This window comes from Schistocerca cancellata, chromosome 11, assembly GCF_023864275.1.
Source record: "Schistocerca cancellata isolate TAMUIC-IGC-003103 chromosome 11, iqSchCanc2.1, whole genome shotgun sequence".
Classification (NCBI taxonomy): Eukaryota; Metazoa; Arthropoda; class Insecta; order Orthoptera; family Acrididae; genus Schistocerca; species Schistocerca cancellata.
The window spans coordinates 151658260-151672666 of record NC_064636.1 but is presented as its reverse complement, the minus strand read 5'-3'; the positions used below and the strand labels follow the sequence as shown (position 1 = coordinate 151672666).

Sequence of the window (14407 nt, the reverse complement as noted above, 5' to 3'; positions counted from 1 at the left end):
CTTAATAAATTTTGACATGTCTTTTCATCATGCTACAGAAATGAAATATTTTTTTAAATGTAATATAGTAAAAAATTAAAATTACTGTAACAAGTATACAAATATCTTACGATGAAAATCAATGTTTTTGTCAATACAGTTCACTTATATCTCTGTGTACATTAGTTGTAGTTTTGAAGAGCACTTTATCTAGAATTTCTGCAGTCGATATGGAGTTATGAAAGTTGCATGCTGAGGTTTGCGAGTGTTGGGACATTGTGTCACTCAGAGTAATTTCTTCACTTTTTGTTACACTTTATTTTAAATTTTTTTTAATGAAAATGGAAGATGAATTTCGTGCATAAAATGATCAGATTCACTAGTACCACTTGTAGCAAACCAAAATTTAAATGAAACCTGTACAAAATTGATTTTGACAAAATCGCACTATAAAATTTTCAATGATCCAAGATACAAATAACAGGAAGTACAACATATTTTGATACACTGGAATATACCCATTTTTTGGCGTAAGGCTGTAATGCGTGAGCCCAAGATTTACCAATTGTCGTAAAGACCATTACTTTCTATGTATATCTTGATACACAGGTAATTTCACTATAGTACAAGGTGGATAGATCGATTTATGACCATGTTCTCATTTTCAAACATTCAAGTTTGTGTACCAATACAAAGAGCAATAATCAATGGACAGTAATCCAATACAAACTTAATAAATGATGTAATTGTTTGTAATTACAAACTTGTTTACATTATGAATAATCGTCCATTATATAAAATAACTAAGATTTAAGATTAGAGTTTATATTATTGCAGACAGGTGTAATATTAATTTACTTTCAATGCACACTTACATATATTCAACATCAACTATTAAAAAATCTTCACCAATTAAATATAATACAGAAAAACTCTGTATTTTACAAAACTATTTATGTAAGATATTTACTGCTGACAGTATGCACAGCACAAGACACAGACATAATTTTCTACATTTTTCTTCATTTGAATTACATAAAATATTCATTTTAATAATACTGCAAGTACAAGGCACATCTGAAAAGTTCAGTTAACCGTCTAAGAACATAAAGAAAACAACAACCACTGGCCGTTAAAGCAATCATCAATGGCCGCAACACACTTCTGACATCACTTGTAAAGCTGTGGGAAAGATAAACTACACAAGAAGCATTTGCTCACAGTTTCCAAGAGGCTAAAAATCAATGTCAGAAGTAGTCACTGACAATGCACTGTAGGCACTTGTTGTTGGATATCCACAACGTCTGTGAACTGTAAGCATTTCAGGGATAAATTAAGGCAGGGAAACAGAAAAGCTGCCGGAACCAAATCTGTAGAATAAGGAGTGTGTCGAAGAAGAATTGTCTTGTGCAGAGCGAGAAAGTTGAGTTTGCGGATCGCAGTGTGTGGACGGATGTTGCTGTGGAGCAAATTCCACTGTCCCCTCTAGTTAGTTCTGGTCGAGTCTCCCAGTTGCATTGCAGCAGCTGTTTCAAAACTACCCCACAAACTTCCATCACAAAATCCCACCCGAGGGGCGAAATGTCAAAGTGAGTTGAGTCTTTGCTGCCAAAAAAGGCAATTGATGTCTTTTCCTCAGATTGTATCAGCTGACTTTTTGGGAGGCAAGGAAGAAGCTGAATACTGCACAACAGACTGTCACTCGGTCTCCAGATCACATTTGGAGCACCAGGTTTCACTTCCTCTGATGACATTTTCCAAAAGCTGGCACGTTGAGGAAACTGCCAGATATTTCCATCTGAGTTAGCATCTGCTCGTCAGCAGTGTGTTCAGTATACACTGGGCAAAAATTTCCCATTTTTCAAATATTTGTAAACAATATTGCTTAAAATGTCTTTGCTTATATTCAACTCTTCTGCTATCTTTCTTAAGTACAGCCACCAATCATCTGCCAGCATCAGTTGCTCTCATTCAGTACCTGGAACTGCACATGTTCCCTACTTAGCACCAAAATTTTATGTTGACTCACTGCTCCGTTTTCCAATGACGCGATTTCTCACACTGACTATGTTAGCTCCGTCGCACCACTACTTCAATTCAGTGATTTGTGTGATAGGGCAAAAAGTACCCTCTATCTCTCAGGTGGAAGTGTGGGTATCTAGCTTCAACCAGCACAGTTTTTAACATATGGGACAATGGACCAGATGTTTCAGCTGCACTTTGTAATTTGCACTCTCAAGATTTTATAAAAGTAATAACAAACTCAGTACGGTTATGGCTCAGATATGATACACCCTTGTTTTACAAGCACCTTGGTGCCAGCAACAGGATACTGTTCCAAAATGGCATCTATTTCTTGCACGACGGCGAAACTGGTGTGACACAGGTGGGAACACCCAACAATTAGTACCATACTGGCGTAATACGTCTCGGAATCTCGACAAAAATAAAGTTTGGAAGCATTAACTGAGGTCACTATTACAGCCGTGTGACTGGAGGGGTTTGTCATTCTAGAAATTGTACTGACTAAAAAGTGTTTCACGTTTCACATATGTGTACTGTTTCTCCAAGTGCAGAAGCATATGACAGCACAAGACAGAAGGAAAAAGCAAATAACTGCAGCATCCAGCCTACTTGTTTGCTTGTTGAGCCACAAGCACAATTGCACGATATTTCAAAAATACTTCAATAGCTGATCAGATTACTATAATTATCACAACCTTTGAAACTATTTATGATGCCCTACTGAGTGATTCTTAAGAGGTCTGATCGAAAGGGTGACAAAAAACGAAAAGCAAACATGGTCCTCTGGTACACACAATTTTTGCAGGATTCTTCACAAAAGTATGTAGAACACAGAAGCTATTAATAAAATGTTCATACTGAAAAACATGTTTCTGTCAACCTAACACCCCTCAACGTTCTATTTTTAAGAATTGCACTATTTCTGTATACAGGTCTGTCAAGTACATCATTTTTAGCAGTATTTTAGATTAATAGTATGAAAATTACACAGTTCTTGGTGCTAGAGATTGTGATGCATACCGTTAATAATTTCACGTAATATGATTTCCCGATTCCTTAAGTTCATCACCATGCAAAACTAAAATTCAAAACTGAACCTTCAGAACCACCCACCTAAGTGACATTTTTAGCATGATTTACACTCAAGTAATCTGTTTCTATAAATATTCTGTATTTTGAAGGATATAAGTTAAATAGAATCCAATTTTGAGACACAGCCTTCAGAAATATGGCACTATAAAAGACTGGGCAATTACAATAACACCACATCCCAATTTTTTCAGTGCTTTTGGATTTCCCATACACTGCATTTTAGGAGATATAACAAATTTTAATTTCTTTTTCTGACAATTAAAGGGCTGAAAGCTATAATTGCGAGAGTCTCTGTGTTGTGCCTATCTGAGAATCTGCATCACTGCTATATGGTGAGTATCAACTTTTTTTCTCATAATATTCTGACATTCCATCCCAGATTTTCCACTGTTTGAGTATTGAATGGTGTAACGTTGTGTGGCGCATATGAATAATGTGGCATGAAGATAAGGGCAGGCAAGCTTGTGCACGTATTTCAAATCACTATCCACAAAGCAATGCTACCAAGTCAACAAAAACTAATTTATTGACCAGGATGAAATAATGCAAAGAAATAGAATCCTTCTACATCACGCTGCATCTACATGCCTGCCCTGCAATTCACATTTAAGTGCCTGGCACAGGGTTCATCGAATCACTTTCACGCTATTTCTCTACCGTTCCATTCTCTAACAGAACTACGGAAAAACTAATGCTTAAATTAAGAGATAATTGAGCTCATACAGAATAATTAATTATGTCTCCCTATGTAGGTAGCTGTCAATAAAATTTTTTCGTATTTGGGAGAGAGAGGTAGTGACCGAAAGTTTGTAAAGAGATCTCACCACAATGAAAAACATCTTTGTTTTCATGATTGTCATTGTTATGACAAATGAGCAGGGGTGGCCCTCTTTCACCCCTATTTCAAGATAACACAAAACGAGCTGCCCTTCTTTGAACTTTTGCGAATCTTCTGTCAATCTTAGCCGGTAAGCAGCCACTTTTTGTATCGTCCTGGTATCTTGTCAAAATTAGTTAGTACTTGGTTTTAATCTTCCAATGACTTCATTTATACACTTTAGCCAGTGAGATTTCCAATCGTGACACGCACAGTGGAAGGACATCCTTTAGGGTAAGCATAACAGCCACTGTCACAGTCATAGGTCTCGAAACTGTGTCCTTTTGAAAGTGCCTTCAGCTGGGTACGAATAAACTCTGCTGGAGCTAAGTCCAGACTGTAAGGAGGTAGAGGCAGTGTTGCCATTCGTCTTTTACCAGACAATCACTCAACGAGAAGGCAGTGTGGCTGGACGCACTGTTGATGAAGTTTCCATACTTTCTTTTTCAAATGCTCAGTTACAATCCCTCAGACATGCATTAATCCCTCAGACGTGGATTGGCTGTACGTCATTAGCTCAGACTATGTAAACACACATTCTATGGTCTGGGCTCAAAAATTCTTCCCATTTCGGCATTGAAGGGTGTGAGCAAATTTCATCAATGTCAAAACAGTAGGTGTTCCAGGGGCAAACATTTTTTTCAATTCAGAGTTGTGGGACATTAGCTGTCAAATGTCTACTTAATCACTGGGAAAGCTTTAGCGGTGGACTGCCCAAGTTACATCCAGATTTTTTTGTGTATCACTGTTCAAGTGAATATTGCATCACAGGTGGAATCAGCCGCCAAATGAGATTCGTGAAGGGCAGGAATGGCCAAGACCTCTGTACAAATGCAGATAGTTCTGCAGACTTGCATCATTCCATTTGCCATGTAACCGTGAATACCATCAATCACCGAATGTCATAGCCGAAAAAGCGTTTCACACACATTTTGATTGAAATATTGGTATAACATGAGCAACCTCATTATCGAGATGTTGAAACACTTCCTGAGGACAGCTTCATAGAACTCCTGGATAGTTTTGACATGAAAGAATTTGATCTGCAGTTTAATTTCCATTTAAAAGACAATCACTTTCATCTGCACACGCTAAGAGTTGCTTTTGACTGAAACAGCAGTCTGTCAAAAACAGCTCAAAAACGTGAGAGTGGCAGTGTCCTGAAAAAGTTTAGGAAACCATTTCTGTAATTCTTACAATGCGACAATGAATTCCTCAAAATTTTCATTTTTCTTACCACCAATGAGCTCAAGGAAATGGACAGTGTTCCCTGCCAGGCTTCTCCCCTAGCAAAGTATTACAGAGGGTAGTGTGCAGTCATATCCACTTACAATACGAGATACACAATGCATTCCGGGTGGTGTTGTTTTCATTCCTGGTTTCCTTTCTTCTTGATAAATTTAAGAATAGTGTGATTTAAATAAAAAAATACTTCCAGAAGTGTCACTCGAATTAACCAACATACTTCAAGTATTAATGCAAAGTCTCAAAACTCTTCATTTAATTCCATCAAACATTGTCGAAATTTATGGCGTAATAATGCATGCTACTTGAGATAATTTACTATTTGTACCACCAGTTCCATCATCTACTCGTTGCGTGCAAACGTAGGACAAAGTATTTATCACCGTACAGATCACTGACTCCCTCACAAACGGTTTGTCGACAGTTGCAGCCGTGTGCTCTTTCTCCATCACGTAACTCTTTAAATTCTTTATGCACAGCATAGTAAATATTGTAGTACAATAGTACCTGTCGATTGTGCACCTGCAGAGTAGGTACTGAGAATTCTCATATTCTCTCCAAAAAAAAAAAAAAAAACTATGCTATGAGAACCATTCATTTTTAAAGGCTCGTGATGAACGATTCCTCGAATGCCTCTTTGTATGCAAACAGCCAATGGACCTTCGAGCTTCCTTTAAATTGTAAGCAAATAGCAGAAGGATATAAGATGAACATCAACAAAAGCAAAACAAGGATAATGGAATGTAGTCTAATTAAGTCGGGTGATGCTGAGGGAATTAGATTAGGAAATGGGACACTTAAAGTAGTAAAGGAGTTTTGCTATTTGGGGAGCAAAATAACTGATGATGGTCGAAGTAGAGAGGATATTAAATGTAGACTGGCAATGGCAAGGAAAGCGTTTCTGAAGAAGAGAAATTTGTTAACATCGAGTATAGATTTAAGTGTCAGGAAGTCATTTCTGAAAGTATTTGTATGGAGTGTAGCCATGTATGGAAGTGAAACATGGACGGTAAATAGTTTGGACAAGAAGAGAATAGAAGCTTTTGAAATGTGGTGCTACAGAAGAATGCTGAAGATTAGATGGGTAGCTCACATAACTAATAAGGAAGTATTGAATAGGATTGGGGAGAAGAGAAGTTTGTGGCACAACTTGACCAGAAGAAGGGATCGGTTGGTAGGACATGTTCTGAGGCATCAAGGGATCACCAATTTAGTATTGGAGGGCAGTGTGGAGGGTAAAAATCGTAGGGGGAGACCAAGAGATGAATATACTAAGCAGATTCAGAAGGATGTAGGTTGCAGTAAGTACTGGGAGATGAAGAAGCTTGCACAGGATAGAGTAGCATGGAGAGCTGCATCAAACCAGTCTCAGGACTGAAGACCACAACAACAACAAACCACAATGACCTGCAACTGTGATGAAACAAAGAAAGTTGTGCCAACCCGAAAAATGCCAAACCAAAAGCCAGAAGGAACAGTGCTGCCTAGCACTACCAAGTGAAATGTCGCACTGTACACAGTAGTTCCGAGAAAGAAAGAGCAACACTGAGACGTACTCTGGACCGCACCGCGTGCAGCACATTGTGTACCGTGTACTTTTACGTGCTGTGGCCAACCCTGATGTAGGGACACACCTAAACACTCAGCGAGCTGAGGAAATTGTGGTCAGTCACACTGGGGAGCTAACGACTCGCACCGACTCACCTAGTCGTGCACACTGCAGTGTGCCCAATATGTGAGCAGAACAGAACCGGTGACATTGTTCTCCAGACAAATCTTGTAGTGCCTGGCATCATCACTGTGTGCATGTTGAGTGAATCAACAGTTCAGATGAAGTTATTACTCAATTTAAGTATTTCCAACCAACATCAAAACTGTAAACGATCCAATATCCCAATGTACCACAAATGCCGCTATTTTGCACTTTTCAGTGCACAGTGTTAATTGTCCAAGACGCAGGACTCGGTAATAAACGCTACTGTTTTAGTACTGTCTGTGTGTATTTTATTTTCCAGAATGGCTTGCCCTCACCAGAGGTAAGAAGACTTCATACCAATTGTGGTTATTGCCATATCACTGCACTAGGGAGTTTTCTACTGCTCTTCACGACATCAACTCGACAATGATTTGTTGCAATCGTTAGACTTGCACGACCTTTTCCTGTGATGCCTCCTGAGGTATCTAACTCTATCGAAGGATTTCCCACAATCGACGCACTCGTACGCCTTCTTCTTCGCAACATCGACTCTAACAAAAGAGTTGCCACACGACGCCATCTTTTGATGCCTCAGAAGATTATCGCGTCGCTTGTACGTGTTTCCACAACAGACACATGCGTACAACTTCTTTTTCACATGAATGACGCCATGTTTTCTCAAGGCATTAATGCGGCAGAAAATTTCCCCACAATAGCTACATTCGTACGGAGTCGTAAGCTCGAAGGGTCGTACGAAAGATTTGCCACAATTGATACACTGGTGTGACCTCCCTTCTGCTCGCATTACTACGAGTTGCTTTAGGAGATCATCAAATTCGAAAGATTTGTTGCAGTCATCACACTTGGGTAGCATTTCCGCAGCACTGAGTTGCCTATGTTTCCGAAGACCAGCAGCGCGAGAGAAAGTCTCGCCACAATTGCCACACATGTGCGGCCTCTCCCCTGTGTGGATTCTCTTGTGTTCCCTTAGCGTAACAGCCCTAATAAAAGTTGCGCTGCACACGTTGCACTTGTACGGCCTGTCCCCAGAATGCTGCCTTCTGTGTTCCACAAGACTGTAAAGTCGCATGAAAGAAACACCGCAATCGTCGCACTCGTACGGCTTCTCTCCGATGTGAATTCTAGTATGATGTAAGAGGTAACTACGTAATTTGAAAGTTTTACCACAGTCCCCACACCTATATGGTTTCACTTCACTATGTACTATTCTGTGTTTCAGAAGAGTGTCACTTCGCTTGAAAGATCTGCCACATTCGTTGCACGTGAACTGTGCGGATTCAGAATGCGTTTGTCTGTGTTTCTGAAGATAGCGAGCTTGTGTGAAATGCTTACCACAATCGACACAGTGAAACTGTTTCTTCTGCGTATGAATTAATTCGTGCCGCTTCAGGCACGAAGGGTCGGAAAGAATTTTGTGGCAGAAGGAACACACAGACGGCCGTTGCCGTTTCCGTTTCCGAGCTGACGAATTTTGACCCAGTTCGAAAGCAGATTGGGGTGATTTTCCACAGTCACCATTACGGTGCTTCTGTTTTGATTTTTCTGTCTGTGTATTACGTCCAGTACAGGTGGAGGGTTGTCGTGCTCTGTTACAAACCTTTTCCTTGCTGCCATCCACAGTAGGGGCGAGTGAGTTGCCCGGTGCAATTCTGCGCGTGCCGGAGAGCCTCCGATCTCCAGCGCTCTCAGCAACGCTGCACCCCGCCACTGCCGCGCACTCGCCTTGCTTCAGGTGCACGCGTAGGCTGCCTCCTGTGTGAAACACGTCTCCGCAGAGTCTACAGACGTGCGGTGGAGGTCGCACGCCACCGACGTGGACAAAGACGTGTCTTACGAGTCTATACTTTGACGAGAAAGTCGCGCTGCATGAACCGCAAGTGTAGCTGCCACAAGCAGAGCCTTCACCACCACCACCACCACCAGTCCTGTTAACATCCGGCACATGTAATGGGCCACTGCCATTCACAAACTGTCTATCCTCTGGTGTAGCACACTTTTGAGCCGGATGAGCGACAGCCTCACCACACACACCACTGCGTTTTTTTAGGACATTCCACATCGACCTGGAACACAGTGAGAAAGTATGTCCAACACTAATCTACATTAATACAGAATGCAAAGTCCTGGCAGGATGTAAATAGTTCAGCAGTAAAAGAGGCCAGTCACTAAATGGCAGAAACATTGAGTAGGCGACAGGTACAGAAGAAATCCTCTGATGAGCTTACACACACACACACACACACACACACACACACACACACACACACACATACCATTCTTTTCTGTGTGCGCCCGTCGATGTCTAAATACTTCTGTTATTCGGCAAGTAGTCTCTTTTGGGCTACACTATCTACTATCTACTTTAGGGATTTAAATTTAATGCAAAGGAGCACGACATGATAGTGACAATGAAGAATAACTGGGGAGTAGCAACAGATATACATGTCACATGACAAGTGCTAAAGAAAATGAAAGTTCACCTAGTGAGCGTAATAAAAGAAAAGAGAGAGTAAGCCAAGTGAAGAAATTCCTCTAGATTGTATGAAGCCCAATATGGAACAAGGCTATATCACCAAAATGCAACTGAACAGTAAACAGAGCAAATTTTACTGCAATACTCGTGCACACATCAGAAATGTGGATAATGGAGAAAAGGCGGGTGAGCTCAATATGGGGCTGGGAGACTAAAGTTCACAGAAGAAGGTTAGGGCTTACAAGAATGGAAAGAGGAAGGAATGAAGCAGTGAAAGAGGAGACCACAGAGAAGACAAGATTAAGATGGTATGGGCACTTGAAGAATGCAACTTGGCAGTGTACTGAGGCAGGCCCACGAAACGACAGCAGGAGGCAGTCAGCCCAGAGGAACACCGAGGGACAGAAGGATCGCTGGGCATGAAGGAGTGTGTGAAGAAGAGAGGAGAAAACTGGGGCAAAGTGGAGAAGGGAACATTGTGTAAGAGCAGAAAAGATGTAAAGGTCAACAGAACCAGCTGTAAAAGACCATAAATGGTCTACACATTGTTAAAAAAAAAAGGTTGCTTTGCACATTCAGAATTACACTGAAGCTTAATGCACACAATAATACACATATGAAAAACACTGAAATATTTTTTTAGTGTTTAATAGCATGATAACAACTATATACTTAGAAAAAAGCACATGGTACTTACTGTACAGGCAGGTGCAGATTCATTGTCAGGGGTCACACTTTGTTACAGCCCCCACACTCAGTCTACCTGTCTACTACAGGTCTTTTTCCTCAATTTGGAAAATCTATCTTATTTTTTTAACTTTGTGTCCCGATGCACTTCACAACACTACAGTCGTGGAGGTAACCTAATGGAATGAACTCTCGTGTAAACTTTCTTCTGTGTGTTACTGTGTTTTAAATGTTGCAGACTTGATTCTCTGAGGTATGATTTGGGGACCAGCTCACCATTTGCCTGAATGAGGGTGGGGAAGTGTCTAGAAACTGCAACTGAGCTAGCTGGTGCAGCAGCCCACAGCTGCTATTCTGCTGAATAGATTGGAACTGAGTCTGGCATACCTCCCTGTCTCGCTACCTAGCACACTGCATGTTACGCTACATGAGGAGGTCAGATGCCTATAATGATTATGACAATAATAAGAATAATAATGTGGATTGTAAGTCTGCCTCTTCCTGAACTAGTTTCAGTGACAATATCGCCAACATCAGAATCACCATTGTCATAAACATTACAAAACATCATTACATGTGTACTGTTTCATTACAAATATTGTATTGTGTGAATAGTTTTACAATACCTTATTTCCTTTAAGTCTATGTCAGTTGCCATTATTTCTGGCATATCTTCCCTGTTTTGTCACCATTTCTTTGGCACAAAGCAAATTATCTGCAACTGTATTAGCAGCTGTTACTAACAAATATGAAAAAGTGAACTTAAGTATGTCAGCAGTATAATACTGGGATCGTGGTAGTGTTGTTGACATAGTTTTGGTGTGAATAGGTTATTATGTAATTTGTTATATACTCATGTTCAATTGCTATTAAACACAGAAAGACCACTTTTACACCGTGGTCATAATTCAAAACATTATGCCATCTTGCTGTTTGCATGTACCAAGCTGTAAAAGTTATAATTTTCTGCGTTAAAAAGCAGCTGCAAGACAACCGACAGTCATGAGTAAATGACAAATTAGGTAACAACCTAGTGCACACCAAAATCATATGCACGCTACCACAATTCCCAGTAGTATAATGTTGATGTAAGTGGATTCACTTTCTCATATTTGTTAGCAACAGTCACACATACAGTGCAGGTGACATGCTGCAAGCCAAAAAAATGGCAAACACATCCATAAAAGTGCCGTAAGTAATGACAGCAGATACAGACTCCATGCTGTCATTTCAAGTAAATAAGGTATTATAAAACTGTTCACACAACACAATAGATGGAAAGAAACAGTACACACGTACTAATGTTTTGAAATGTTTATAACAATGGTAATTTTGCGTGTTTCCGAATAAAGAAAAAACCGACTGATGATCGGGATATTGTTACTGAAACCAGTTTGTGAAGAAAATAAATAACACAAACGTGTTTTGCATCAAGGTGGATCCACAATCCCCATTGTCTTTATGCAAACGTGCACAAACGGAAGTGTTTCAATTGCCTTTTTGGTGATTTTGAGAAACACACAATCTTAATAAGATTCATCCAAAATCTTGACAGATACGTATCTCATGCAATTTATTTAAGAAGTAAAGAAGTGTAACTCTCTCTCTCTCTCTCTCTCTCTCTCTCTCTCTCTCTCTCTCTCTCTCTCCCCCTCTCTCACACACACACACACACACACACACACACACACACACACAGTCAGTCATTTGCTTGCTTGCACCCTTCTGTATATGGAGGGTAATCTCAAGAAATGCTGTACAGATTTTTCAATAATAGATACACTAATGCACAAGGAAGGTTGTTGAATATAATTTATAAATATTTCATACAAATTGTCTGAACTATGATGATTTAAGTTTCAGTTGTGGAAACAACGCCACTGTCATATAGTGAACCGCTGCCACAGCTTGAGAGAGCAGTGAGCTACATCTCCCCTCTCACTGATGTGGAGATACAGACTTTGAAATACTGTGACAATTTCAGATCGGAGGTGAGCAGAAATTGATAATTACAGTTGGCACCCTTAATTCACTGCAAACTCTTAAACAATAGGCAGTAAGTTACAGGTGTTTGAAGCACTTAAATAAGTATGACCAAATGCAAAAAGGTAACCTCCACATTATCAGGCTGTGATGTGAGACCTACATTTGAGAACATTTACAGAGCAGTAAACCATGAAATCCAAAGTATGTGGTGTTTTATCTTTTTGTTACGAGCAAAACATTTTCCGATAAACTATTTCAGCAACTTTGGTTCCTCTACATCAGAAGATTATTTAACTAAGGCGTAATTTCATAATATTTTTTTTTTTTTTAATTCCATGCAATTGCACAGAAAACTAAGTCGTTTCGAGGTTAGGAAACGACAAACATTTCACTAACAGTTGCCAACAACGACATAAGCATTTCTATATTCTTAATGCGAAGTTGCTAAATTTTAGGCAACATCTTTTATTAGCCGTAACTCTGTAACTAAAGATTTACGGATCTATGTTTATATTAACTTTTTTCTTTAGTTTCACTTGTAGAACAACATATTAAAATATTTCCATATCTTTGTGAATCACCCTCTATATCCATACATATTGTACATGTATGTACGAGATGTAATCAAAAAGTTTCGGTAATAATAATAATTATTATTATTATTATTATTATTATTATACAAATTTGGCCATTAAAGACCGTGAAAACAGTTATTTCTTGCGCTTCTGGGACGTCTTCTTTCTCTCAATCCACACTTCTTTCATTCTTGCGCTGAAGGCAGCTTTTCTCTCTTCAGACCATTTAGTTCCACAAGTCTTCTTAATTTTCACACCGAAACCCGTGAATGAATTCAGTTTTTTTCTAAAAAGGTTTCTGTTAAATATTGTTTCCTGATCTATGTCCATTTCTTTTAGATCCCTTTCTGTGTTGATAAACCATAAATTTTTATTTTTTAGATTTGCGATGTACGAAAATATTTGTTTTGTAAGCCTATTCGGGTTCATCCTCATGATGTGAGCATAAAAGGAGCATCTTCTTTTTCTAATTTCGTCTGTAATTTTGCTGCACTTCGTATACACTTCTTTGTTGCTTTTTAGTCTGTATACAGGCTTGCCTTGATCATCTGTTATTTTCCTGTGTCCAAGAATTGTCCTCAGAATTCTTCTTTCACGATTTTCTATCTGTTCCGTGTATATAAAATTTGCCAGTGTTTCTGATGCATATAGTATCTGCGGTCTAATGACAGTCTGGTAGTGTCTGAGTTTAATGTTTTTGGATATACATTTTTTTGAATACATTTGTCTGCAGTAGTGAGTTGCTGTCTCTAGTTTTTGTATTCTAGCCCTGCAGGCTGGATGACTTTTTGCCACAGGCTGAATTAGTTCACCAAGATATTTAAAATGTTTAGATACCTGTATTTTCCCGTATTTCGTAGTTATTTTCTTTGGTGGATTTTTTATATTTGTAATGATTTCTGTCTTTTCAAATGAAATTTGCAAGCCTGCTTTTTCAGCAGTTTCTTTAAGTAATTCTATTTGTTTTATTGTGTCTTTTTGTGTGTAAGCTAAACAGGCGAGATCGTCAGCGAAGGCAAAACAGTTGGTTTCAATGGCTTTGTAGCACTTCCCTCCAATTTGGACTTTCTCAACTCCATGTTTTTGCGTAAGTTTTCTCCATTCTGCTATGACTTTATCCAGAACACAGTTGAAGAGTACCGGGGACAGCGAATCTCCTTGTCTGACGCCGGTTTTGACCTCGAAATGCCGTGAAATTTCTCCTTGGAATTTTACTTTTGATGTTGTATTTGTTAATGTTTCTTTGATTATGGTGATTGTTGTTTCATCTATTTCATATTCTCGAAGTGTTTTGATGAGTGTGTCCCTATCGATTGAGTCATAAGCTTTTTTGAAATCAATGAATGTTATGAAATATTTCTTGCTCCTTGTAGATAAATAGTTCATTGTTCTTTTGAGGTTAAAAATTTGTTCGGCGCAGGATCTTCCTGGTCTGAAGCCAGCTTGATATTCTCCAAGTTTTCCCTCTATAATTGGTGATACACGATTGAGCAGGGCTTTTGATAGAATTTTGTATGGGACTGGGAGAAGCAATATTCCATGATAGTTGTTAACATCCCTTTTGTCACCTTTTTTAAACAAAGGGTGAATTAGGGCAGTTTTCCAGTGACTTGGGATTTTTGTGGTTTCCCATACTTGTTCAAGTTCTTTGTGTAGTGCTTCTACTGATGTTTATCCCCCAAGCTTGAGCATTTCTGCTGTAATTGTGTCTTCTCCACATGCTTTCCTGTTTTTGAGATTTTTGATTATGT

General features: G+C 39.2%; 1 protein-coding gene across 1 annotated transcript in view; it reads right to left on the bottom strand.

Moving 5' to 3' along the window:
• Nucleotides 1–7915: 7915 nt before the first annotated feature.
• LOC126108380 (protein grainyhead-like) overlaps nt 7916–14407 on the bottom strand; it is a 151629-nt gene continuing 145137 nt past the window's right edge. Inside the window, exons 10-11 of the mRNA XM_049913593.1 lie at nt 8533–8998; nt 7916–7990 (exon numbers count right to left, since the gene is read on the bottom strand). Of these exons, the coding sequence (XP_049769550.1) occupies nt 7916–7990; nt 8533–8998 (541 nt within the window). The remainder of the gene's footprint in view (nt 7991–8532; nt 8999–14407) is intronic.